Source organism: Nerophis lumbriciformis, linkage group LG20 (assembly GCF_033978685.3).
Source record: "Nerophis lumbriciformis linkage group LG20, RoL_Nlum_v2.1, whole genome shotgun sequence".
Lineage (NCBI taxonomy): Eukaryota > Metazoa > Chordata > Actinopteri > Syngnathiformes > Syngnathidae > Nerophis > Nerophis lumbriciformis.
Window position 1 is genome coordinate 1784768 of NC_084567.2, and position 27755 is coordinate 1812522.

Here is a 27755-nt window from a genome sequence, read left to right on the forward strand (position 1 = left end):
AAAAAGGTTGAAAAACACTGCAATACTTAATCATCAAATATTGAATTAAATAATGAATTCAATTTTAATTAAATGAATTTTTACATGAAATAAATTAATAGGACCATGTTTTCAATTCAAATGATAATAAATTACACATTTAAGTAATTATTTAAATATTTATGAATTAAATTTAGTCTCATTTGAGTCTGGTGGGGTCATTTGATAATTGTTTCCCTGTGAAGTGATTGACTTATAACACATCAAATGTCTGTCTCCTGATTGGTGAACAGGTCAGCCCGCCCAGGCAGAGCTGCTTCGTCGCATTTGAGGACAACTCCAAGTTTTGGGTCCTGTGGAAGGACATTCAGCACGGTGAGAGGCGGGACAGGACGAGACCTCTTTGACCTGTGCGCACCGCTTTGACGCTTTACCCAATCCCCTTGCAGCCGGCGTGCCGGGAGAGGAGCCGCGTTGCTCCTTGTGTCGGGAGGCGGATCCCAACTCCGACAGTCAAACAAACCAAATTCTCATTTGTGGAAAGTGTGGCATAGGTAAGTCCACTGTGGAAATAGTCCGTTCACACGCAGCTTTGATGACCACGTGTGTTTGTGTGGTCAGGCTTCCACCAGCAGTGCCATGTTCCTCCTGTAGAGGGCAGCAGTGACAGTCCCTGGTTTTGTAGACGCTGTGTCTTCGCCCTGGCTGTCAGGGTACACACACACACACACACACACACACACACACATTCTTGTATTTGTTACCTTCTCGAGACCGCCAAACAATGCCCGCCTCTTTAGGACCACCTTTTCTAGATATATAAAGAAGTGTATTTACAACATTTTTTTATTTTGTTTTTTAACATTAATAACATATACAGGTAAAAGCCAGTAAATTAGAATATTTTAAAAAACTTGATTTATTTCAGTAATTGCATTCAAAAGGTGTAACTTGTACATTATATTTATTCATTGCACACAGACTGATGCATTCAAATGTTTATTTCATTTAATTTTGATGATTTGAAGTGGCAACAAATGAAAATCCAAAATTCCGTGTGTCACAAAATTAGAATATTGTGTAAGGGTTACATTTTGAAGACACCTGGTGCCACAAACTAATCAGCTGATTAACTCAAAACACCTGCAAAGGGCTTTAAATGGTCTCTCAGTCCAGTTCTGAAGCCTACACAAACATGGGGAAGACTTCAGATTTGACAGCTGTCCAAAAGGCAACCATCGACACATTGCACAAGGAGGGAAAGACACAAAAGGTTATTGCTGAAGAGGCTGGCTGTTCTCAGAGCTCTGTGTCCAAACACATTAATGGAGAGGCAAAGGGAAGGAAAAACTGTGGTCAGAAAAAGTGTACAAGCGATAGGGATCACCGTGCCCTGGTCAAGATTGTGAAAAAAACCCCATTAAAAAATGTGGGGCAGATTCAGAAGGAGTGGACAGCTGCTGGAGTCAGTGCTTCAAGATCCACCACCAAGAGACGCTTGAAAGACATGGGTTTCAACTGCCGCATACCTCGTGTCAAGCCACTGTTGACCAAGAAACAGCGCGAAAAGCGTCTCACCTGGGCTAAGGAAAAAAAGAGCTGGACTGCTGCTGAGTGGTCCAAAGTCATGTTTTCTGACGAAAGCAGATTTTGCATTTCCTTTGGAAATCGAGGTCCCAGAGTCTGGAGGAAGACAGGAGAGGCACAGGATCCACGTTGCCTGAAGTCTAGTGTAAAGTTTCCACCATCAGTGATGGTTTGGGGTGCCATGTCATCTGCTGGTGTCGGTCCACTCTGTTTCCTGAGATCCAGGGTCAACGCAGCTGTCTACCAGCAAGTTTTAGAGCACTTCATGCTTCCTGCTGCTGACCTGCTCTATGGAGATGGAGATTTCAAGTTCCAACAGGACTTGGCGCCTGCACACAGCGCAAAATCTACCCGTGCCTGGTTTACGGACCATGGTATTTCTGTTCTAAATTGGCCCGCCAACTCCCCTGACCTTAGCCCCATAGAAAATCTGTGGGGTATTGTGAAAAGGAAGATGCAGAATGCCAGACCCAAAAACGCAGAAGAGTTGAAGGCTACTATCAGAGCAACCTGGGCTCTCATAACACCTGAGCAGTGCCAGAAACTCATCGACTCCATGCCACGCCGCATTAACGCAGTAATTGAGGCAAAAGGAGCTTCAACCAAGTATTGAGTATTGTACATGCTCATATTTTTCATTTTCATACTTTTCAGTTGGCCAACATTTCTAAAAATCCCTTTTTTGTATTAGCCTTAAGTAATATTCTAATTTTGTGACACACGGAATTTTGGATTTTCATTTGTTGCCACTTCAAATCATCAAAATTAAATGAAATAAACATTTGAATGCATCAGTCTGTGTGCAATGAATAAATATAATGTACAAGTTACACCTTTTGAATGCAATTACTGAAATAAATCAAGTTTTTCAAAATATTCTAATTTACTGGCTTTTACCTGTACATACTATGCAAATATACAAAAGCTTGTTGTGAAAAATTAGTTGGAATTTCACAAGAAAAAAGTCACAATTTCACAAGAAAAACTTAGAATTTTGCATGTATTATAATAAAAGTCGTAGTTTTCCTCAACGCAAGTCAAAATTTTACAAGAAAAACTGAACATTTGTGCAATATTACGATAAAAGTAGCAATTTTACTCAATAACAGTCGCAGTTTTACCAGAAAAGCTTAACATTTTGACAATTTTATGAAAAGAGTCGTCATTTTACTCGACAAAAGTCACAATTTTTATAAGAAAACTTTACATTTTGGCAATATTATAATAATAATAATCGGAAATTTACTAGGCAAAATTATGACAAAAGTCGTAATTTTACTCAAAAAATGTCACCGTTTTACAAGAACAACAAAAAATTGGAAAAATTGTGATAAGTCAGATTTTTTTAATGACAAATGTCACAATTTTGCGTTAAAAAGTAATAATTTTACATAAAGTAATAATTTTACGAGAAAATATTGCAATATTGCAGAAACAGAAAGAATATGAGAAATTGTTCCCAATTTTATAAGAAAAAAGTCAACACATTGTGAGAAAAAGACTGCTTTTATTTATTTTATTTTTTGTTTGTAATTGGTTTTTAATATTCATTATTTACTTCGTTATTACCGTATGTCTTTATATACATATTTTTAAAAAAATTTTAAAGGAATTTTGGCCAAAGGGGGCGCATTTCAATTTCTTACACACATTTGTTATTACATATGTTGACCAGAGGGGGAACACTTCAAATTTTTACACACACTTGTTATTTCATATGTTGACCAGAGAGGGAGCACTATTAAAAGCGACACACAGTCAATTTAAAAAAATCCCTCCTTTTTGGGACCACCCTTATGTTGATAGATTTCACCACTAGAGGTGCAAATGAGATCTCTATTTTTTGTTTTTTTGTGATGTGCTTAAAGCCGATGACAAAGGAGTGCCGCACTTTGGGCAACCCAGCTGTAGAAGCTAACTGTTAATGACCACTATAGTCTTAGTAGTGTAGTGTATTTGTTCATCCTATGGTCACATAAGGCTTGTCTTACGTCAGCACCGGAAGTCGTAAAATCAGCTGTTCACCTGGCGGGTTTTTACGGGGATGAATAGTGAAGTCCTTCTTTAGCTGCCATCTTGTTTTATCATATATTGCTGCCTTTAACCCAGTGGTTCTCAAACTTTTTTTGTCATCCCCCACTTTGGAAAAGGGGGAGTTTTCAAGTCCCACCTGCCCCCATCGCCCCAACAGAGCGCTAATGCCAAGCTTTAACATTTTCAAATTTATTGAACATCAAGTTGTATACATTCAAACTCAATAACATAAAATAACATCAAGTTCAATAATAAATAAAATAACTGTGCAGCTGTGGTATAACTTGCATCAAGTTCAATAATAAAAAAATAACTTCCATCAAGTTCAATAATAAATAAAACAAAAGTGTTATAACTTGCATCAAGTTCAATAATAAATCAAAAAAGTGTTATAACTTGCATCACAAATAATAAATCAAAAAAACTGTTATAACTTGCATCAAGTTCAATAATAAATCAAAAAAGGGTTATAACTTGCATCACGTTCAATAATAAATCAAAAAAAGGGTTATAACTTGCATCACGTTCAATAATAAATCAAAAAAACTGTTATAACTTGCATCAAGTTCAATAATAAATCAAAAAAGGGTTATAACTTGCATCAAGTTCAATAATAAATCAAAAAAAGTGTTATAACTTGCATCAAGTTCAATAATAAATCAAAAAAAGTGTTATAACTTGCATCACGTTCAATAATAAATCAAAAAGTGTTATAACTTGCATCAAGTTCAATAATAAATCAAATAAAAGTGTTATAACTTGCATCAAGTTCAATAATAAATCAAATAACTTGCATCAAGTTCAATGATAAATCAAAAAAAGTGTTATAACTTGCATCAAGTTCAATAATAAATAAAACAAAAGTGTTATAACTTGCATCAAGTTCAATAATAAATCAAAAAAAGTGTTATAACTTGCATCAAGTTCAATGATAAATCAAATAACTTGCATCAAGTTCAATAATAAATACAATAAAAGTGCCACTTTGCAATCTTTGCAAAATAAAAAGGAGGAGCTATGCATTTGGCAAGACAGGGCAAGTGACAGCACTTTTCCCCGGGAGAGCCACCTTGCTTCACTGTGAAACAGCACGGCTGTATGATCAGCTCCCATTTCCTCACACAGTGCAGAGAACAGTCGCACTTTCAGTGGTCGTGTTTTGATCAAATTTACCGCGCTCACAACATCTGTTAAAACCTCATTGAGTTCGGGGCTGAGCTGCCTTGACGCGAGTGCTTCCCGGTGAATGACACAGTGTGTGCCCGTCACATTTTTGTTTCTCTGCAGGCGCTGGCTCTGGCTCGACGACCTTTGAGGTTCGAGTCACAAATGTATATATTTGTGTAATTGTGGTCCACACATTAGCCTGCTACCCATCCGCGCGAAAGTTTGTTCCGCTTAGCCCCGCCCCCATTAGTTACTGTTGCTATGTCTGTCAAACTTTCGCTCCTACCGAGAAATATAAAGCCTACAGTAAAAATAAGTACCGGTAATTTCCATTTATTTATATAGCGGATTTCACAGACAGAATCACAAAGTGATTTACAGTGTGTATAGAAAATGAAAGCATAGTAAAAAAAATTATCTAAGAATATAATAATAAAAAAAAAATTTAAAGTGAAATTTCCTCTCGTTCCTCGCGCCCCACCTGTCATGTCTCTATGCCCCACCAGTGAGGCGCACCCCACACTTTGAGAAACGCTGCTTTAACCTGTCAATGTTTACTTTTGTATGCACATTAAATCAACAAAAAAATCCTGACTTTGGAGCAATGTTCACAGACTCTAGTATTTGGCTCTCTATTAGATGCAATGTTATTGGGACCATGATTTATGTCATCACTTGTTCACACCTCCTCATATGGAAGATACTTTTCCTTCTTCATGTCCCAAGAAGGGTACTAATACAAGAACACACACACACACGTCTACATCAGCATGTTGTTTGTTATAGCAAGAAGTTGTGTGTGTACTCCCTCTCCGCAGAAAGGGGGCGCTCTGAAAAAAGGGCCAATAGCCAAAGCTCTGTTAGCAATGAAGCAGGTTCTGTCGTACGACCTGGATGCTCTGGAGTGGGACTCTCAGCATCGGACCAATCAGCAGCAGTGTTACTGCTACTGTGCAGGACCGGGAGAGTAAGTCTTAGAGAAAGATGAAGAGGTCTGTCGGCCAGGAGCTGATATGTGTGTGTGTGTGTGTGTGTGTGTGTGTGTGTGTGTGTGTGTGTGTGTGTGTGTGTGTGTGTGTGTGTGTGTGTGTGTGTGTGTGTGTGTGTGTGTGTGTGTGTGTGTGTGTGTGTGTGTGTGTGTGTGTGTGTGTGTGCGTGTGCGTGTGCGTGTCCGTGTCCGTGTCCAGGTGGTACCTGAAGATGCTGCAGTGTTTCCAGTGCCAGCAGTGGTTCCATGAAGCGTGCACGCAGTGCCTCCAGGACGGCATGATGTTCGGGGACAGGTGACGTCGCGGCTCCCTCGGTGACCGCTGCCCTTCCTTCCATCTCTCAACGAGGACACGCCCCTTTTCTCTTCAGGTTCTTCTTCTTCCTGTGCTCCGTCTGCAACAAGGGAGCCGAGTACGTCCGGCGTCTGTCCCTCCGCTGGGTCGACGTGGTCCACCTGGTCCTGTACAACCTGTCGCTGAGCAACAAGAAAAAATACTTTGAGCTGGATGAGATCCTGGCTTTCGTCTCCTCTAACTGGGACCAGTTGCAGCTGGGGAAGGTACCGAATGAAAGCAAAAGTAACCAGCTGTCCAAGTTGTAACAAATGGTCTGTCATTTAGTTGTCCAACACTCCTCCAGCAGACAGAGGGCAGCACCTGCTGGACGCACTCAACAAATACAAGAGCAAGTAAGTGTGTGTACTGCAGCGTTTCTCAAAGTGTGGGGCGCGCCCCACTGGCGGGGAATAGAGACATGACAGGTGGGGCGCGAGGAACGGGAGGAAATTTCACTTTAAATTTTTTTTTTTTTTTATTATATTCTTAGATAATTTTTTTTACTATGCTTTCATTTTCTATACACACTGTAAATCACTTTGTGATTCTGTCTGTGAAATCCGCTATATAAATAAATGGAAATTACCGGTACTTATTTTTACTGTAGGCTTTATATTTCTCGGTACGAGCGAAAGTTTGACAGACATAGCAACAGTAACTAATGGGGGCGGGGCTAAGCGGAACAAACTTTCGCGCGGATGGGTAGCAGGCTAATGTGTGGACCACAATTACACAAATATATACATTTGTGACTCGCACCTCAAAGGTCGTCGAGCCAGAGCCAGCGCCTGCAGAGAAACAAAAATGTGACGGGCACACACTGTGTCATTCACCGGGAAGCACTAGCGTCAAAGGCAGCTCAGCCCCGAACTCAATGAGGTTTTAACAGATGTTGTGAGCGCGGTAAATTTGATCAAAACACGACCACTGAAAGCGCGACTGTTCTCTGCACTGTGTGAGAAAATGGGAGCTGATCATACAGCCGTGCTGTTTCACAGTGAAGCAAGGTGGCTCTCCTGGGGGAAAGTGCTGTCACTTGCCCTGTCTTGCCAAATGCATAGCTCCTCCTTTTTATTTTTTGCAAAGATTGCAAAGTGGCACTTTTATTGTATTTATTATTGAACTTGATGCAAGTTATTTGATTTATTATTGAACTTGATGCAAGTTATAACACTTTTTTTGATTTATTATTGAACTTGATGCAAGTTATAACACTTTTGTTTTATTTATTATTGAACTTGATGAAAGTTATAACACTTTTTTTGATTTATTATTGAACTTGATGCAAGTTATTTGATTTATTATTGAACTTGATGCAAGTTATAACACTTTTTTTGATTTATTATTGAACGTGATGCAAGTTATAACACTTTTTTGATTTATTATTGAACTTGATGCAAGTTATAACACTTTTGTTTTATTTATTATTGAACGTGATGCAAGTTATAACACTTTTGTTTTATTTATTATTGAACTTGATGCAAGTTATAACACTTTTTTTGATTTATTATTGAACTTGATGCAAGTTATTTGATTTATTATTGAACTTGATGCAAGTTATAACCCTTTTTTTTAATTTATTATTGAACGTGATGCAAGTTATAACACTTTTTTGGATTTATTATTGAACTTGATGCAAGTTATAACACTTTTGTTTTATTTATTATTGAACTTGATGGAAGTTATTTTATTTGTTATTGAACTTAATGCAAGTTGTACCACAGCTGCACAGTTATTTTATTTATCATTGAACTTGATGTTATTTTATGTTATTGAGTTTTAATGTATACAACTTGATGTTCAATAAATTTGAAAATGTTAAAGCTTGGCATTAGCGCTCTGTTGGGGCGATGGGGGCAGGTGGGGCTTGAAAACTCCCCCTTGTCCAAAGTGGGGGATGACAAAAAAAGTTTGAGAACCACTGGTGTACTGGGTCTGGATGACATGGTCCAAAAAGTATATCTTGATATATTTTTACTTAAACTCCATATTCGATGTATATCTGGCCAGTAAACCTCTCATGCTGCAGTCGTCAACTCCTGTGTTGTGTGTGGGAGAGGGGAGAGGGGAGGGGCTGCTGACTGGGAGACGCAACTGCTCTGTACTTCTCCCTACGTCCGTGTTTTACCGGATATGTACCGCTCCGTACAGCGGCGTATTAAAAAGTCATTAATTTTACTTTTTGAAACCGATACCGATAATTTCCGTTATTACATTTTAAAGCATTTATCGGCCGATAATATCAGGCCGATATTATCGGACATCTCTAGTACCCAGAGGTGGGTAGTAACGGGCTACATTTACTCCGTTACATCTACTTGAGTAACTTTTGGGATATTTTGTACTTCTAAGAGTAGTTTTAATGCAACATACTTTTACTTTTACTTAAGTATATTTATAGAGAAGGAACGCTACTTTTACTCCGCTACTTTTATCTACATTCAGCTCGCTACTCGCTACTAATTTTTATCGATCTGTTAATGCACGCTTTGTTTGTTTTGGTCTGTCAGACAGACCTTCAAAGTGCCTGCCTTACTGGTGACGTTTCACTTCGTTCCACCAATCAGATGCAGTCACTGGTGACGTTGGACCAATCAAACAGAGCCAGGTGGTCACATGACCTGACTTAAACAAGTTGAAACAAGTTATTGGGGTGTTACCATTTAGTGGTCAATTGTACGGAATATGTACTGTACTGTGCAATCTACTAATAAAAGTTCCAATCAATCAATCAAAAGTGTGAAGGAAAAAATATACTTTTTTATTTCAACCGTACATCCCGTCAAAAGCCTAAAGACTGATAGCACATGAGGACGTTCCTGTCTTCACAATAAAAGTGCCGCTCCATCGCGCCTGCGCTTTCAAAATAAGAGTCTCCGAAAGCCAGCGCAAACAAGCTCGCAAGCTACGGAGTTTGACGCCAATATATTTCTTGTAAAGTGTATAAAAACGAATATGGAAGCTGGACAAATAAGATGCCAAAAACCCACCACTTTCATGTGGTATTAGACAGAAAGGAGGAACTTTTCTTCTCCTCCATTTGAAAACGTGGACGTTATCATCACGACTGTCTGATTACAATCAATGCAAGTCATCAGAATCAGGTAATACACCAACTTATATTCTTGTCTTCATGAAAGAAAGGAATCTATATGTTAAACATGCATGTATATTCATTAAAACACCTTTAACATGTAAACAAAAACAGCAAAATAAATACATATAAATGATATACTGTATATATCAATGTGTATATATATATATATATATATATATATATATATATATATATATGATATGAGTGTGTATGTTACTCATCAGTTACTCAGTACTTGAGTAGTTTTTTCACAACATACTTTTTACTTTTACTCAAGTAAATATTTGGGTGACTACTCCTTACTTTTACTTGAGTAATAAATCTCTAAAGTAACAGTACTCTTAATTGAGTACAATTTCTGGCTACTCTACCCACCTCTGCTAGTACCGTATTTTTCGGAGTATAAGTCGCACCGGAGTATAAGTCGCACCTGCCGAAAATGCATAATAAAGAAGGAAAAAAACATTATGCAACTTTCATAAACTATGAAAAAAATTGCGACTTATAGTCCGAAAAATACGGTATTTAAAAAAAAAAGGCAGTGTAGTACCTTTTCTTAATTCATTAGTATCACAGTACTTTATTAGTACCGTACTGAAAGTGTGTGTGCATGTGCTCAGGTTTCTGTGCGGGAAGGAGATCAAGAAGAGGAAGTGCATCTTTCGTCTGAGGACGCGCGTTCCCCCCACACCGCCCTCCAAACTATTCCCCGAGCGTGCTCACTATGAAGTGGGGCGGGGCTGTAAGAAGGGTGTTGTTAGGACCAGGTACAAGTACATCTCTGCTCATTCTAGTTCTGCACAAATAGTCCCTTGCTTTGTTGACATGTACGTGTGTGTGTGTGTGTACAGTGCTTCATCAGAGAGGAGGAAGAGGAAGTCAAAGTGGTTATTGGAAGACGCCATCCCCAATGTAAGAACATCATGTTCCCCAATGCTTGATTAAAATATAAGGAGTGTCCTGATCCGATAATAACAGCAAAAAAACAAGTATGGTATTCTATGGACCTGCATGTAAAATGTGATATCATGTCTGATACAATTGTTTGTTTACTTCTGTAAAGCTTGACTACATTTTCCTCCAATAAGCCACAAGGTTGTTTTTTTCCCTCTATTATAGTTACAGATGGGTAACGTTCACATTTGAACCAATACGGTACCAATTCCCGGTACCTCGGAATCGATACTGGTACTCAACGGTACCAATTTTCGGTACTTTTGTGTAGGTTTATACAATAATTGTTTTTATTTTTATTTCAACACAGCTGATTTTGAAAACTGTTTTCCAGTTGTTATATCTTGTTTTTTTTCCACATTTACAGTTGCAGTGTGTAGTTTATGGCAGTGTTTTTCAACCACTGGTGTGCCGTGGGAGATGATCTAGTTTCACCTATTTGGGATAAAAATCTTTTTGCAAAGCAGTAATTCTAGTCTGCAAATGATGTGTTGTTGTTGAGTGTCGGTGCTGTCTAGAGCTCGGCAGAGTAACCGTGTAATACTCTTCCATATCAGTAGGTGGCAGCAGGTAGCTAATTGCTTTGTAGATGTCGGAAACAGCGGGAGGCAGCGTGCAGGTAAAAAGGTGTCTAATGCTTAAACCAAAAATAAACAAAAGGTGAGTGCCCCTAAAAAAAGGCATTGAAGCTTAGGGAAGGCTATGCAGAATGAAACTAAAACTGAACTGGCTACAAAGTAAACAAAAACAGAACGCTGGACGACAGCAAAGACTTACTTTGGAGCAAAGACGGCGTCCACAATGTACATCTGAACATGACATGACAATCAACAATGTCCACACAAAGAAGGATAAAAACAACTGAAATATAAAGTAGATGCAGGAAATATCGCTCAAAGGAAGACATGAAACTGCTACAGGAAAATACCAAAAAAAGAGAAAAAGCCACCAAAATAGGAGCGCAAGACAAGAAGTAAAACACTACACACAGGAAAACAGCAAAAACTTTAAAATAAGTCGGCGTGATGGGACAGGTGGTGACAGTACACCTACCGTATTTTCCGCACCATAAGGCGCCCTGGGTTATAAGCCGCGCCTTCAATGAACGGCATATTTCAAAACTTTGTCCACCTATAAGCCGCCCCGTGTTGTAAGCCGCATCTAACTGCGCTAAAGGAATGTCAAAAAAACAGTCAAATAGGTCAGTCAAACTTTAATAATATATTAAAACCAGCGTGATGTGGGCGCGCATGGAGTCATATATCAACATGGACGGAGCTGCGTGAAAAAAGCCACCCGGCCTCTTCGCGTAAACTTAAACTTACCTTAACCACTCGCTCATCTTTTCTTCATCCATCCCTTCGAGTTAGCTTTTATGATGACGCCGGCTGGAAAGGTCTCTTTTGGCAAGGTCTTCCTTTTGAATATCACCATGGGTGGAAGTTTCTGGCCATTAGCATGGCAAGCTAGAACCACAGTGAAGGATGACTTCTCATTCCCTGTGGTGCGAATATTCACCGTACGTGCTCCCGTTGTATCCACAGTGCGGTTCACAGGAATATCAAAAGTCAGTGGAACCTCGTCCATGTTGATAATGTTCTCTGGCCGGATCTTTTTTTCAGCTATCTTGTTTTTACAATATGCACGGAAAGTAGCCAGCTTTTCTTGAAAGTCTTTAGGCAGTTGCTGTGAAATAGTAGTCCGTGTGCGGATGGAGAGATTGCGTCTTGGAAACCTGTCGCTTAGTAGGAGCCATTTTGTGGTCTTTACAGATGTAAACACACAAAGGAAATGAAACGTACGGTGATATCCGCGCGCTTTTTCTTCTTCTACGCGGGCGGGTGGTTGCTTACAGTAGAAGAAGAAGCGCTTCCTGTTCTATGGGGGCGGGTGCTTACCTTGGCGGTTGCTTGCGTAGAAGAAGAAGCGCTTCCTGTTCTACCGGGAAAAAAGATGGCGGCTGTTTACCGTAGTTACGAGACCGAAACTTTATGAAAATGAATCTTAATATTTATCCATATATAAAGCGCACCGGGTTATAAGGCGCACTGTCAGCTTTTGAGAACATTTGTGGTTTTTAGGTGCGCCTTATAGTGCGGAAAATACGGTACTTTGAGACAAGAGCTATAGTGATGCTATTGGTTATGCTTTAAAGTCATATCCAACAATTGCAACAACAGCTTTTAACTGTCAACTGAGTTTCATTTTTTAATGATTTCTGCTGGTGGTGTACCTCCGCATTTTTTCAAAGCAAAAAATGTGCCTTGGCTCAAAAAAGGTTGAAAAACACTGCTTTATGGTGTGTTGGCTAGTCGGTTCAGTCTTTGCTGTCTAGTATTTTGTTGCGCCCTTAGAAGTGTTAACACTGTAAGAATTGTACTTCATACCCACCGGCTTTTTGATTGTAACGTGCGTCTTCGTTGTGGTTTTCATTAACAAATTTAGAGGTGTTGAAATCGCCATGTAAAATCGCTAATGCTTATCAGTAGCATGCCATTAGCAAAGACAAAGTATATTAGCGTCAAGCTAGCGCATTTTTGGAAAAGTGGAGTGTTACTTAGGTTGGGGTGTTTATTTTTAAGTAAATTTCTTTGTTGCGATTGAAAAAAGCAACATTACCTAGAGGTAGTTTGACTGAGTCCGCTCTCAGTGCTGCTGGAGTGATCGCCAAGTGTGTAAGTGCGGAACACCCGCTGAGTCGGCAACAAGGCTTGACGTCACACGCAACCCGGGTCCTGTAACATGGCACCGTTGAATTGTACGTGAGTCGTGGCGGCAGGGGAACAAATACCCAGCCCTAATTTTACTCAAGTCATTTACAAAAGGTAGCTGGCAGCTACACAGCAGATAAGCACACAATAGCACACGAGCTAGACATACATTGAACAACATTGCAGTCTAAAACAGCACAATGTAAACAAGTATCAAACATTGTAGTTGCATATGGGGCAAATAAAAGCCTATCCTATCCTTATTTACACATAGAAGTTTCCAAGGCACATCCAGTAACAAACGTGTCCGCATCATTCAAAAGCTGGAGCGTATTAAGAAAGTATCCCTTAACAAACGTGTCCGCATCATTCAACTTACTGCGTCATGAGCTTAACTTCATGAATAATTGTGCTCCCCCACCAAAAAAAATTGACCACTCCACTTCAACTTAAGGACAGCATAAATCCATTCCAGACAGTTAATAATAAATATGTTAGTGTTTTCACTAATTTCACTTGATCAAACCTTTTTTTTTTTTTTGACATTCCACACTGCAAAATGACAGAAGTATGTACAAACCCCGTTTCCATATGAGTTGGGAAATTGTGTTAGATGTAAATATAAACGGAATACAATGATTTGCAAATCCTTTTCAACCCATATTCAGTTGAATACGCTACAAAGACAACATATTTGATGTTCAAACTCATAAACTTTATTTATTTTTTTGCAAATAATAATTAACTTAGAATTTCATGGCTGCAACACGTGCCAAAGTAGTTGGGAAAGGGCATGTTCACCACTGTGTTACATGGCCTTTCCTTTTAACAACACTCAGTAAAGGTTTGGGAACTGAGGAGACACATTTTTGAAGCTTCTCAGGTGGAATTCTTTCCCATTCTTGCTTGATGTACAGCTTAAGTTGTTCAACAGTCCGGGGGTCTCCCTTCTGCTATTTTAGGCTTCACATTTTCAATGGGAGACAGGTCTGGACTACAGGCAGGCCAGTCTAGTACCTGCACTCTTTTACTATGAAGCCACGTTGATGGAACACGTGGCTTGGCATTGTCTTGCTGAAATAAGCAGGGGCGTCCATGATAACAACATATGTTGCTCCAAAACCTGTATGTACCTTTCAGCATTAATGGTGCCTTCACAGATGTGTAAGTTACCCATGTCTTGGCCACTAATACACCCCCATACCATCACACATGCTGCCTTTTACACTTTGCGCCTATAACAATCCGGATGGTTCTTTTCCTCTTTGGTCCGAAGGACACGACGTCCACAATTTCCAAAAACAATTTGAAATGTGGACTCGTCAGTCCACAGAACACTTTTCCACTTTGTATCAGTCCATCTTAGATGAGCTCAGGCCCAGCCAAGCCGACGGCGTTTCTGGGTGTTGTTGATAAAACGGTTTTCGCCTTGCATAGGAGAGTTTTAACTTGCACTTACAGATGTAGCGGCAAACTGTAGTTACTGACAGTGGGTTTCTGAAGTGTTCCTGAGCCCATGTGGTGATATCCTTTACACACTGATGTCGCTTGTTGATGCAGTACAGCCTGAGGGATGGAAGGTCACGGGGCTTAGCTGCTTACGCGCAGTGATTTCTCCAGATTCTCTGAACCCTTTGATGATATTACGGAGCGTAGATGGTGAAATCCCTAAATTCCTTGCAATAGCTGGTTGAGAAAGGTTTTTCTTAAACTGTTCAACAATTTGCTCACGCATTTGTTGACAAAGTGGTGACCCTCGCCCCATCCTTGTTTGTGAATGACTGAGCATTTTAATGGAATCTACTTTTATACCCAATCATGGCACCCACCTGTTCCCAATTAGCCTGCACACCTGTGGGATGTTCCAAATAAGTGTTTGATGAGCATTCCTCAACTTTATCAGTATTTATTGCCACCTTTCCCAACTTCTTTGTCACGTGCTGCTGGCATCAAGTTCTAAAGTTAATGATTATTTGCAAAAAAAAAAACATCAAATATGTTGTCTTTGTAGCACATTCAACTGAATATGGGTTGAAAATGATTATCAAATCATTGTATTCCGTTTATATTTACATCTAACACAATTTCCCAACTCATATGGAAACGGGGTTTGTATGATTCCCACTGACTCATACTGGCGGTTACCTGCGAGTTAAAAGTTGTATCAGGACACCGCTATTGAATAAAACACCTTATTTTGCATTTTGGACATTGTCGGAGGCAGATATTTACATATATCCGAATTTAAGTTGTACTTGTCATATTTGAAAACAGCTCGTCTTTTCCACTTCTTCTCTTGATGCTCTGTCAGCAAGCAAACTCTGTGTGTTAACCTTGAGTTCTTTGGAATGTATTATGGCTAGGGAGACGTTGTGCTTTTGTTATGGCTAGGGAGGTGGAAGGGAAGAGAGGTTTTTTGGCGTTGGGAAGAGAGACCATTTTGGGTGTGCGGGATAGAAGGTTCGAGGGTTAGACTGGTCTCAATCAAAATGTATATTGTCAAAGCTTTGAGAATATATACGACAAAATACCTATTCTGTCTCTGGTGGTTTTTCAACTCAGCTTTAAGCGTCGGAAAGAACTCGGGAGCGAATTGTGACTTGAATTCCCTGGGAGGAACAACTGGTCCGAAACGCAACAACATGTTTACCCAAAGTGTGTGTTTGTGTGTGTGTAGAATGAGCTGACATGCAGTTGGATGTGTAATCACCACATGGCCAACATCTTTGACTTCACCCTGGACGAACTACACAAGCTCAGGAGGTGACCAGCGTGCATGCACACACACACACACACACACACACACACACACCTGCATAAGTCATGACTATGAACGTCACCTTTCAGTGGGCCGTCGAGTGTTGACCAGGACTCCACGGATGTTTCCACGTCAGGTTCTGTCATCACCAGTAGCTCCTACCAGCCAGCCAGGTACGGTACACTTCTTCTGCAGGCATGGGATTTTTACGACTATAGTCGGGAATCCGTCTTTTTTTATCTCTGTAAAAATATTTTCGTTTAAGAACATCCATGATTGGTTGGTTGGTTTTCTATGATGCGTCACGATTGGTTAAGATTAGGCCAAAACATTAGGGACAGGCCAATCAGAGGCAAGATAGGGCGGGTCATGCAACCAGGAAGGGAAATCACAACAGACTTCCCAAATGTCAAGGAGAGAGTCGTAGAAGAAGAAGAGGGAATATTCAAGCGGGCCATTTATATATTAAAACAACTAGTGGAAGATGGCCGAGGGATTCTCTTCCTTGGATGTTTCTTTTAGCGATGTAGACCACGTCCAGGAAACCCACACTGTGTCTACTTGGCCACATTTGGACAAATTTATGCGTCTGGATTAGGGATGTCCCGATCCAGGTTTTTGCACTTACGATCCGATACCGATATTGTTTTTGCATTTCCGATCCGATACCGATTCTGGCCTATCCGAGCATGTATTAAAGTTTCAAGTTACCGTATTTTCCGCACCATAAGGCGCCCTGGGTTATAAGCCGCGCCTTCAATGAACGGCATATTTCAAAACTTTGTCCACCTATAAGCCGCCCCGTGTTGTAAGCCGCATCTAACTGCGCTAAAGGAATGTCAAAAAAACAGTCAAATAGGTCAGTCAAACTTTAATAATATATTAAAAACCAGCGTGATGTGGGCGCGCATGGAGTCGTATATCAACATGGACGGAGCTGCGTGAAAAAAGCCACCCGGCCTCTTCGCGTAAACTTAAACTTACCTTAACCACTCGCTCATCTTTTCTTCATCCATCCCTTCGAGTTAGCTTTTATGATGACGCCGGCTGGAAAGGTCTCTTTTGGCAAGGTCTTCCTTTTGAATATCACCATGGGTGGAAGTTTCTGGCCATTAGCATGGCAAGCTAGAACCACAGTGAAGGATGACTTCTCATTCCCCGTGGTGCGAATATTCACCGTACGTGCTCCCGTTGTATCCACAGTGCGGTTCACAGGAATATCAGTTGCTGTGAAATAGTAATCCGTGTGCGGATGGAGAGATTGCGTCTTTTCATGAACCGGATACCTGTCGCTTAGTAGGAGCCATTTTGTGGTCTTTACAGATGTAAACACACAAAGGAAATGAAACGTACGGTAATATCCGCGCGCTTTTTCTTCTTCTACGCGGGCGAGTGGTTGCTTACAGTAGAAGAAGAAGCGCTTCCTGTTCTATGGGGGCGGGTGCTTACCTTGGCGGTTGCTTGCGTAGAAGAAGAAGCGCTTCCTGTTCTACCGGGAAAAAAGATGGCGGCTGTTTACCGTAGTTACGAGACCGAAACTTTATGAAAATGAATCTTATTATTAATCCATATATAAAGCGCACCGGGTTATAAGGCGCACTGTCAGCTTTTGAGAAAATGTGTGGTTTTTAGGTGCGCCTTATAGTGCGGAAAATACGGTATTTAGCCTACTTAGTTGTCAGAATCATGTTGAAAAGGGTTTTAGTACCGTATTTTCCGCACTATAAGGCGCACCGGATTATTAGCCGCACCTTCTATGAATTACATATTTCATAATTTTGTCCACCAATAAGCCGCCCCGGACTAAAAGCCGCGCCTACGCTGCGCTAAAGTGAATGTCAAAAAAACGCTGCGCTAAAGTGAATGTCAAAAAAACAGTCAGATAGTTCAGTCAAACTTTAATAATATATTGAAAACCAGCGTTCTAACAACTCTGTCCCAAAATGTACGCAAATGTGCAATCACAAACATAGTAAAATTCAAAATGGTGTAGAGCAATAAATAGCAACATAATGTTGCTCGAACGTTAATGTCACAACACACAAAATAAACATAGCGCTCACCTTCTGAAGTTATTCTTCATTCGTAAATCCTTCGAATTCTTCGTCTTGGTGTCCGAATTGAAAAGTTGCGCAAGCGTGGTATCCAAAATGGCCGGTTCCGTCTCGTCGAAGTCATCGGAGTCAGTGTCGCTGTTGTTCTGTGAATCCTGCCTTCCGGAAAGCTCGGACCACAGTTGTGACCGAAATATCTGCCCAGGCATTTACGATCCACTGGCAAATGTTGGCGTATGTCGTCCGGCGCTGTCTGCCCGTCTTAGTGAAGGTGTGTTCGCCTTCGGAGCTGTGTGAAAAAAGCCACCCGGCCTCTTCGCATAAACTTCCCTTAACCACTCGCTCATCTTTTCTTCATCCATCCATCCCTTCGAGTTAGCTTTTATGATGACGCCGGCTGGAAAGGTCTCTTTTGGCAAGGTCTTCCTTTTGAATATCACCATGGGTGGAAGTTAGCATGGCAAGCTAGAACCACAGTGAAGGATGACTTCTCATTCCCTGTGGTGCGAATATTCACCGTACGTGCTCCCGTTCCACAGTGCGGTTCACAGGAATATCAGTTGCTGTGAAATACGGTAGTAATCCGTGTGCGGATGGAGAGATTGCGTCTTTTTATGAACCGGATCCTTGTCGCTTAGTAGGAGCCATTTTGTGGTCTTTACAGATGTAAACAGGAAATGAAACGTACGGTGATATCCGCGCGTTTTTTCTTCTTCTTCCGGGGGCGGGTGGTTGCTTACAGTAGAAGAAGAAGCGCTTCCTGTTCTATGGGGGCGGGTGCTTTCCTTGGCGGTTGCTTGCGTAGAAGAAGAAGCGCTTCCTGTTCTACCGGGAAAAAAGATGGCGGCTGTTTACCGAAGTTGCGAGATCGAAACTTTATGAAAATGAATCGTAATAAAGCGCACCGGGTTATAAGGCGCACTGTCAGCTTTTGAGAAAATGTGTGGTTTTTAGGTGCGCCTTATAGTGCGGAAAATACGGTAAACACACAAAGGAAATGAAACGTACGGTAATATCCGCGCGCTTTTTCTTCTTCTACGCGGGCGGGTGGTTGCTTACAGTAGAAGAAGAAGCGCTTCCTGTTCTATGGGGGCGGGTGCTTACCTTGGCGGTTGCTTGCGTAGAAGAAGAAGCGCTTCCTGTTCTACCGGGAAAAAAGATGGCGGCTGTTTACCGTAGTTACGAGACCGAAACTTTATGAAAATGAATCTTATTATTAATCCATATATAAAGCGCACCGGGTTATAAGGCGCACTGTCAGCTTTTGAGAAAATTTGTGGTTTTTAGGTGTGCCTTATAGTGCGGAAAATACGGTATTTAGCCTACTTAGTTGTCAGAATCATGTTGAAAAGGGTTTTAGTACTCTTGATAACAACTAGCCAGCTGAATTAGGGGAGTTTGAATAATACACAATGGTTGGTAACAAGAAACTGACCTGTTTATTCAAGGATAAACACAAAATAGACAAAATTATACATGACAAACAGAAATGGCATCATTGAACTAGGGCTGGGCGATATGGCCTTTTTTAAAATATTGCGATATTTTAAGGCCATATTGCGATACACGATATATATCTCGATATTTAGCCTTAGCCTTGAATGAACACTTGATGCATATAATCAATCAATCAATCAATCAATGTTTATTTATATAGCCCTAAATCACAAGTGTCTCAAAGGGCTGCACAAGCCACAACAACATCCTCGGTATAGCCCACATAAGGGCAAGGAAAAACTCACCCCAGTGGGACGTCGATGTGAATGACTATGAGAAACCTTGGAGAGGACCGCATATGTGGGTAACCCCCCCCCTCTAGGGAGACCGAATGCAATGGATGTCGAGTGGGTCTGACATAATATTGTGAGAGTCCAGTCCATAGTGGATCCAGCATAACAGTAAGAGTCCAGTCCACAGTGGGGTCAGCAGGAAACCATCCTGAGCGGAGACGGGTCAGCAGCGCAGAGATGTTCCCAACCGATATACAGGCGAGCGGTCCACCCCGGGTCCCGACCCCGGACAGCCAGCACCCCATCCATGGCCACCGGATCTGTGTGTCTCCCCTTCCACAAGAGATAGGGGGGAGCAGAGGAGAAAAGAAAAGAAACGGCAGATCAACTGGTCTAAAAAAGGGGGGCTATTCAAAGGCTAGAGTATACAAATGAGTTTTGAGATGGGACTTAAATGTTTCTACTGAGGTAGCATCTCTAATTGTTACCGGGAGGGCATTCCATAGTACTGGAGCCCGAATAGAAAACGCTCTACAGCCCGCAGACTTTTTTTGGGCTCTGGGACTCACTAATAAGCCGGAGTTCTTTGAACGCAGATTTCTTGCCGGGACATATGGTACAATACAATCGACAAGATAGGACGGAGCTAGACCGTGTAGTATTTTATACGTAAGTAGTAAAACCTTAAAGTCGCATCTTAAGTGCACAGGAAGCCAGTGCAGGTGAGCCAGTATAGGCGTAATATGATCAAACTTTCTTGTTCTTGTCAAAAGTCTAGCAGCCGCATTTTGTACCAACTGTAATCTTTTAATGCTAGACATAGGGAGACCCCAAAATAATACGTTACAGTAATCGAGACGAGACGTAACGAACGCATGAATAATGATCTCAGCGTCGCTAGTGGACAAAATGGAACGAATTTTAGCGATATTACGGAGATGAAAGAAGGCCGTTTTAGTAACACTCTTAATGTGTGACTCAAAGGAGAGAGTTGGGTGGAAGATAATACCCAGATTCTTTACTGAGTCGCTTTGTGTAATTGTTTGGTTGTCAAATGTTAAGGTGGTATTATCAAATAAATGTCGGTGTTTAGCAGGACCGATAATCAGCATTTCCGTTTTCTTGGCGTTGAGTTGCAAGAAGTTAGCGGACATCCATTGTTTGATTTCATTAAGACAAATATTGTCGTTTGTCTGACCACGGGTCATCTGACTTCACTGAGGTACATATGTGCAGTGCTATTTACTAGTGATGGGTTGATGAGGCGTCATGAAGCGTTTCGACACATTGCAAAACTGTATTGATACTGTGTCGATACTGTGTCACTAAATACTGACATCTGCTGGACATTAAAAATCCCTACAGGCAACCTATGGACCGACTCAACTGACACTGATTTGATGCCCTAGTACAGGGGTCACCAACCTTTTTGAAACCAAAAACTACTTCTTGGGTACTGATTAATGCGAAGGGCTACCAGTTTGATACACACTTAAATAAATAAATATATTGTCATTTGTAAGTTACACGTAAGTGTGATTTAAACAAGAATAGCTAAATAAATAAATGTATATATATATAAAAAAAATGGGTATTTCTGTCTGTCATTCCGTCGTACATTTTTTTTTTCCTTTTACGGAAGGTTTTTTGTCGAGAATAAATGATGAAAAAAAACACTTAATTGAACGGTTTAAAAGAGGAGAAAACACGAAAAAAATTTAAATAAAATTTTGAAACATAGTTTATCTTCAATTTCGACTCTTTAAAATTCAAAATTCAACCGACAAAAAGAAGAGAAAAACTAGCTAATTTGAATCTTTTTGAAAAAATAAAAAAAATAATTTATGGAACATCATTAGTAATTTTTCCTGATTAAGATACATTTTAGAATTTTGATGACATGTTTTAAATTGGTTAAAATCCAATCTGCACTTTGTTAGAATATTTAACAAATTGGACCAAGCTATATTTCTAACAAAGACAAATCAGTATTTCTTCTAGATTTTCCAGAACAAAAATTTTAAAAGAAATTCAAAATACTTTGAAATAAGATTTAAATTTGATTCGACAGATTTTCTAGATTTGCCAGAATAATTTTTTTGAATTTTAATCATAGTAAGTTTGAAGAAATATTTCACAAATATTCTTTGTCGAAAAACCAGAAGCTAAAATATTTATTATTCTTTACAATAAAAATTAATAAATTTACTTGAACATTGATTTAAATTGTCAGGAAAGAAGAGTAAGAAATTTAAAAGGTAAAAAGGTATATTTGTTTAAAAATCCTAAAATCATTTTTAAGGTTGTATTTTTTTCTTTAAAATTGTATTTCTAAAGTAATAAGAAGCAAAGTAAAAAATAAATGAATTTATTTAAACAAGTGAAGACCCATCCATCCATCCATTTTCTACCGCTTATTCCAAGTGAAGACCAAGTCTTTAAAATATTTTCTTGGATTTTCAAATTCTATTTGAGTTTTGTCTCTTTTAGAATTAAAAATGTCGAGCAAAGCGAGACCAGCTTGCTAGTAAATAAGTAAAATTAAAAAAAATAGAGGCAGCTCACTGGTAAGTGCTGCTCTTTGAGCTATTTTTAGAACAGGCCAGCGGGCGACTCATCTGGTCCTTACGGGCTACCTGGTGACCGCGGGCACCGCGTTGGTGACCCCTGCCCTAGTATATACAATAATATAAACCAAGTCATTTAGGATTATTTCATATCTTCATTTAAATAAAAATATATTTTTATCTTTTTTAGATACAGTCAATAAATGATGTGAACATGTATCATAACATGGAAATCTAAGAGAACGTGTTGTGGATGATTGTGGACTGGGAATTGTTTTAATTTAATTTTTTTACACATTTTTATTAAAAAAAAAAAAAGAAGTTTTTCCGACGTATTACATTTTAGACGATTTCTCTTCTTAGTTATTATTTCTCCGGCTGTAGAAAAGAGCCGCTCACAGGGCACAGAGGAGGCGACACAGTTGGCGTATCGGTCACGTGACCAAAACAGCTCATGCTTGGTCACGTGACTTTCTAAAAGCGGTACGCGCACCGACACAGGGTTTCGCTCTATGAGCTCGACGCATGCGCCGATGCATCGGTGTTGCCGGACCCATCACTACTATTTACATTATGGACCAACAATTGGGCATATAGTTATTATCAGGCAGCTTCAATTATACCTCAACTGATAATTGGCTCATTACGGAAAGTGACTTGACACAGAGGGCAAAGTTTATAATTGTAGAGAATTCAAAGTCATGTCAGGGTTATTATCGGGGTTGTTGGCAATTATTGTTATTATTTGCTAAAAACTGCTCCTACTCTCGTCTCAATATTGGGCTACCACGGACCAGCCGCATACAGTAAAGGTATGTTCTTCCTCGAAGTTAGAGTGAATCTCAGTAAATCGTGTTTGCCAACAATACCAACCTAAAACCCGTCCGTCTGAAAGAAAAAATAAACCCTGAAGTAGCGTTGACCCGTGGAAAACGAATCAAAAAGCGTTTAATTCTCCGTCAAATGTGCAGTCAGGAATATCCTCAAGTTAATTTGTCCGATTAATACAGACGTTTGTTAACGTTATATTATAAAAAAAATAAAAATAAAAACAAGTATCCTTCCAGCGACGGGAGTCAAAGCCAAAGTGTTATCAATCGCTGTCAATGACGTAAGAGGAAATGACTTAAGTAAGAGGAAATGGCGGAAGAGAAAATGACCCCGGAAGTAAATGGGGGGGGGGGGGGGGGTTTGTAAGGGGAAGAAATTTGGCGTGACAGCGCCTTTTAATAAGGTGTGCCCTATGGTCGCGAAAATACGGTATAGTGGCTTCGATAACGGGAACCGGTTCTCAAAAAGGGATTCGGATCCTTTTCTTATCGAAGCATCGAGAGAACCGGTTTTCGAACATCATCCCTATATATATATATATATATATATATATATATATGTATGTGTGGGAAAAAAAATCACAAGACTATTTCATCTCTACAGGCCTGTTTCATGAGGGGGGGTACCCTCAATCATCAGGAGATTTTAATGGAAGCATTCACATACCATGGTTTATATAGGGCACAGAGTGGGTGGGTACAGGCTGGCGTTGGGGCGTGGTGATTGGCTCATGTGTTACTACCTAGGAGGTGTTTCCATCTGTGGCGGCATGCTGTTACAATTTCGCTGCGCTTGTTGAGGGATGACAGGTCTGGACGGTAAATAATAAACAGTTTCTCTTTCAAGCATAGGTTGCATCTTTTATTACCACTATTGTAAGGTGTGCTGGATGCAAGAATTTGCCATGTTATTGAATATTCAACATTATTGTCTTTGAGGTCCCAAATGTGTTTGCTGAGTTCTGTGGTATTTCGCAGGTTTTGGTTCCTGAAAGAAGCCTTGTGATTGTTCCATCTGGTTTTGAATTCTCCCTCGGTTAATCCTACATATGTGTCGGATGTGTTAATGTCCTTGCGTATTACCTTTGATTGGTAGACAACTGATGTTTGTAAGCACCCCCCGTTGAGAGGGCAATCAGGTTTCTTTCGACAGTTACAGCCTTTGTTGGTTTTGGAGTCGCTCTGTCCGGGGGCCGACGGCTCATTTGCAATTGTTTTGTTGTGGTTTGAGATGATTTGTCGTATATTGTTCATACAGCTGTAGCTCAATTTAATGTTGTTCTTGTTGAATACTTTTCTTAGGGTGTTGTCTTTGGGAAAGTGTTTGTCAATCAGATTGAGGAATTTGTGTCCAATGTTAGTTGAGACGTTTTTGCTGTATGGGGGGTTGTACCAGATGATGTCGTTTCGTTTTCTGTTCTTTTTTGGCTGGTTTCCTGGCGTGGGTTCATAGGTGAGGGTAAAATTGTATCCGCTTTCATCAAGGGCTTTTTGGTACGGGGGGGTTGCTTGGTCAAATTCAGCTTTGCTAGATGACAGCATCGATAGCCTTTTATTAATTCCGGTAGGTATTCTTTTCGTGGTGGTGGGTGGGTGGTTGCTGTCATGGTGCACGTATTGGAGTGTTGTGTTGGGTTTCGTGAATGGTTGGTAGCTGTTATTTCTCAGGTTGAAAGTGTCGTCAAGGAAGTTGACGGTTTGCTTGTTGGCTTCAATCGTGATCCGTAGGCCGTTCTCTTTGAAAATTTGGCATATGCGCTTCTTGGTATTCTCGCTGCTCCTTGGCGAGGCGCGACACACTGCCAGTCCGTCATCACGGTAAATACCAAGGTTCAGATTGAGGCTAGCGAGCTGGGAGAGGAGGAAACTCCCAACGAGTTCACACGTTTCTGCTCCGTCAAAACTTCCCATAGTGACGTCAAATGTTGCATTGTTCTTTTTTTGCCATGGTGTACTGTTGTGGATGAGAATGGAGTTTTTTGCGTGGATGATGATGTTTCTTTCGTTGCCTGTGATTGAGTCGTAGTCTGAGGCGAAGTCTAGTGCTTGAGTCAGTAGGTCTTGCGTGATGGAAGGGTAAAATTATTCGATATCGAAGGAGATAAAGTTGTGCTGTTGTTTGTCTTGGATGTTGTTGAACCATTTGATTACTGCTGCTGTATTTCTCCATTGGTTGAGTGGTGTTTTGTCCTTGATTTTTGTGTTGACTCTGTCCAGGATTATTTTGCTGATTTTTCCTATTTCAGATTTAGTTGGGTTTATTAGTCGGCATGTTGGGTTATTTGCGAAGTTGGGTTTGTGGTCCTTCAATGTGATGAAGGCTTCCTTGTTGGCTGTGGCGTCCACCCTGTCCTCAATGTCCAGTTCAGCCGCGATCCTTTTATTTTCCAGGTGGATGTTCTGTAAGGTGTTGGGTTGCACTTTTTTGTATGATTTGGTGATGCTTCTGTCCAGTAAGGTGTGGTGTTCTGGTATGTCCATTCTGTAGAAGTTTGTGGTTTTATCGGCAGCTATGATGAGGTTGTTTACTTTCTTGATGCGCTCCTTGTCATTTTTCAGCTTGGTGAGGAGTGGGTTGCGGATTGGCTTGAATTTGACTGATTGTATCATTTTGAGCATGTCGTTCTCAAAATCCTTTAGTTCCTCAACTGTGGGTGGGTTCTTGGTAGATTTGAATCCGTAAGTTTTCTTTTGCGTTCCTTCTAATATATATATATATATATATATATATATATATTAGAGATGCGCGGTTTGCGGACACAACCGCATAATCCGCGGGTCGGGCGGTTGAAATAAAAATAAATTAGATTTTATCCGCGGGTCGGGTCGGGCGGTTAAAATTTAAAAAAAATTAGATTTTAAATAGATTCAGGCGGGTGGCAGTTAAACCAATTGGTAAATATATATACATAGTTAAATGTTGTTACCCACATACGAAAAACGAGCAGGCACCTGCAGCATATGCCACAACAGAAGAAGAAAAAAAAAAAGAGATGGCAACGCCGGCAGCAAACGTGGTACGCGACAAACTAAAAAAGGGAATACTAAAGACCAGGGGAAAAAAAGGCCAGAAAAGTTCAGCGTGGACTCGTTTTTATGAGGTTGTAAATCAGGATGATAGTAATGCTGGCTACGTGATTTGCAAGAGCTGCGACGCTGTTTATGTCTACGACAGTCACAAAACCGGGACATCTAACATGGTGCATCACATTTGTGCAAAACCCCGAACCTCCACAAACACCCTGAGCATGAGCAGTTTCGTCCGCCGCGATCCCAGAAGAGTGCCACAGGATGTTAAAACAAGATAGAACGCAGCTGCCTGCAGCAGTTTGAGTGGCGCGGGCGCGCTTGGAGGTGCGCTCAGCGCGGCTCCCGGATGATTGCGCACTGGTGTGCGTCTGGGCCGTGACAGCGTGGCACGCATTGAATGTCTCTGTTGCATTGGATCAGTCTCCTTTCTTTAACAGGCAAAAGCTTTCTAACCTCACTAATGCCTTGCATCGTCTATATTAGATATATAACAACGGGCGGAGGGCGGGCGGGTGCGGTTTTGATTAAATGTTAGTTCGGGTGGATGGCGGATGGTTGACGACTTTTGTGATGCGGTTGCGGATAAAATAATTGCCTATCCGCGCATCTCTAATATATATATATAATAAAAGTTGTTTGTTTGGTTATGAACTTTGAACCTTCTGAACCTGTGTCCTCAGGCGAAAGGTGGGCAGCAGGAAGAGGAAGTTGCCCAGCTATGCCAATAACCAGTGGACCAATCACAATGAGGCAGGAGAGGATCTCGGCGAGGAAGAAGCTTCCGCCGCCGGGGACGACGCGGGATACGCGGTCGACCCCTCCCCCTTCCTGTCAGACCCCTCCGACTCGTCCCGCCTGCATTCCTCCATCTCGTCATATTTCGGCGCCTCATGCCGGCTGATCAGCGGTGAGAGGTATCAGGTGCTGGCTCGCCGCGTCACCGCCGAGGGGGCGGTACAGTACCTGATGCAGTGGGAGGGGTCAGCGCCTTATTAGACGCGGGGCTTTTATTTATTCCTTAGAATTTTGCTCGGCGTCACCTTTCCACAACAAAGTCCATGGGAAATCTTCCCACTCAGACCCACAGCACGCAAAGACCTGCCGACATGTTTGCATTTTTGAATTTTAGAGCCACATTTGCAGTGAAACTGATCAGCGTTCTGTGCTTTTATGTATTTATGCTGAGTGCTTATTGACAGTGTAGCAATATTTAACATACATAGACAAATATAAATAAACTACTTCCTTATTTAATGAATTCATACGGTTGTTTGAGCCAAACAAAGTCAATAGTACACAATAACTAAACAAAAGCAAAACTACTTATTATAGTTATTTGGTTTTTGGCCTCCAAGTCCTCCTGTGTACAGGGAATTCATTCCTAAATTTGTAAACAAAAAACTGATTGTGCGAAAATGAAAATATTGATGGAACCACTCTAGTATCGATCATATACTTGTACTTTCCTTTTAATAACTACTTACTTGTTGCTGTAATGCACTTTTCTACACTTCTTAAACTTAGCACTTAGTTCTTTTGTTGCTTCGAGCTATTTTAATGACTAGCTTAGCGTTTAGCACGCCTTCTTGCCTGCGCCCGCTTGTTCTCGCACCGGATTTCTCACGGAAGGCGGCCTACCGTCGTTTTGTTGCAGGGAAATAGCGCGGACTTTTCACCAGATCCGTCGGAGTTGTAGTAAAGTGAACCACAAACTGTTTCTTCTGCCCTTCCAGAGTAGAGGAGCAGGAACAAATCAACTTGATCCTGCCGTTAACGAACATCTGTAGCTAGCCACTGCCTTGCTTCCCCGCTCCCTGTATCAGCCGGTTTTTGACACAGGCCCCTATATTGCTGCCCGGGATATGCCTGTAATATGATTCTTTGTTTTTGACCGACAGAATCTACGTGTCCTCATCCAGGGTTTAAGCAGGT

At 40.8% G+C, this 27755-nt stretch overlaps 1 protein-coding gene across 1 annotated transcript in view; it reads left to right on the top strand.

Annotated features, from left to right (window-relative positions):
- phf19 (PHD finger protein 19) overlaps positions 1-27015 on the top strand; it is a 35242-nt gene extending 8227 nt beyond the window's left edge. Inside the window, exons 3-14 of the mRNA XM_072915319.1 lie at positions 273-354; positions 429-533; positions 601-692; positions 5586-5734; positions 5955-6050; positions 6127-6316; positions 6378-6445; positions 9810-9956; positions 10041-10101; positions 15532-15617; positions 15702-15785; positions 26504-27015. Coding sequence (XP_072771420.1) covers positions 273-354; positions 429-533; positions 601-692; positions 5586-5734; positions 5955-6050; positions 6127-6316; positions 6378-6445; positions 9810-9956; positions 10041-10101; positions 15532-15617; positions 15702-15785; positions 26504-26819 — 1476 coding nt within the window. The 3' untranslated portion in view covers positions 26820-27015. The remainder of the gene's footprint in view (positions 1-272; positions 355-428; positions 534-600; positions 693-5585; positions 5735-5954; positions 6051-6126; positions 6317-6377; positions 6446-9809; positions 9957-10040; positions 10102-15531; positions 15618-15701; positions 15786-26503) is intronic.
- The last annotated feature ends 740 nt before the right edge of the window (positions 27016-27755 follow it).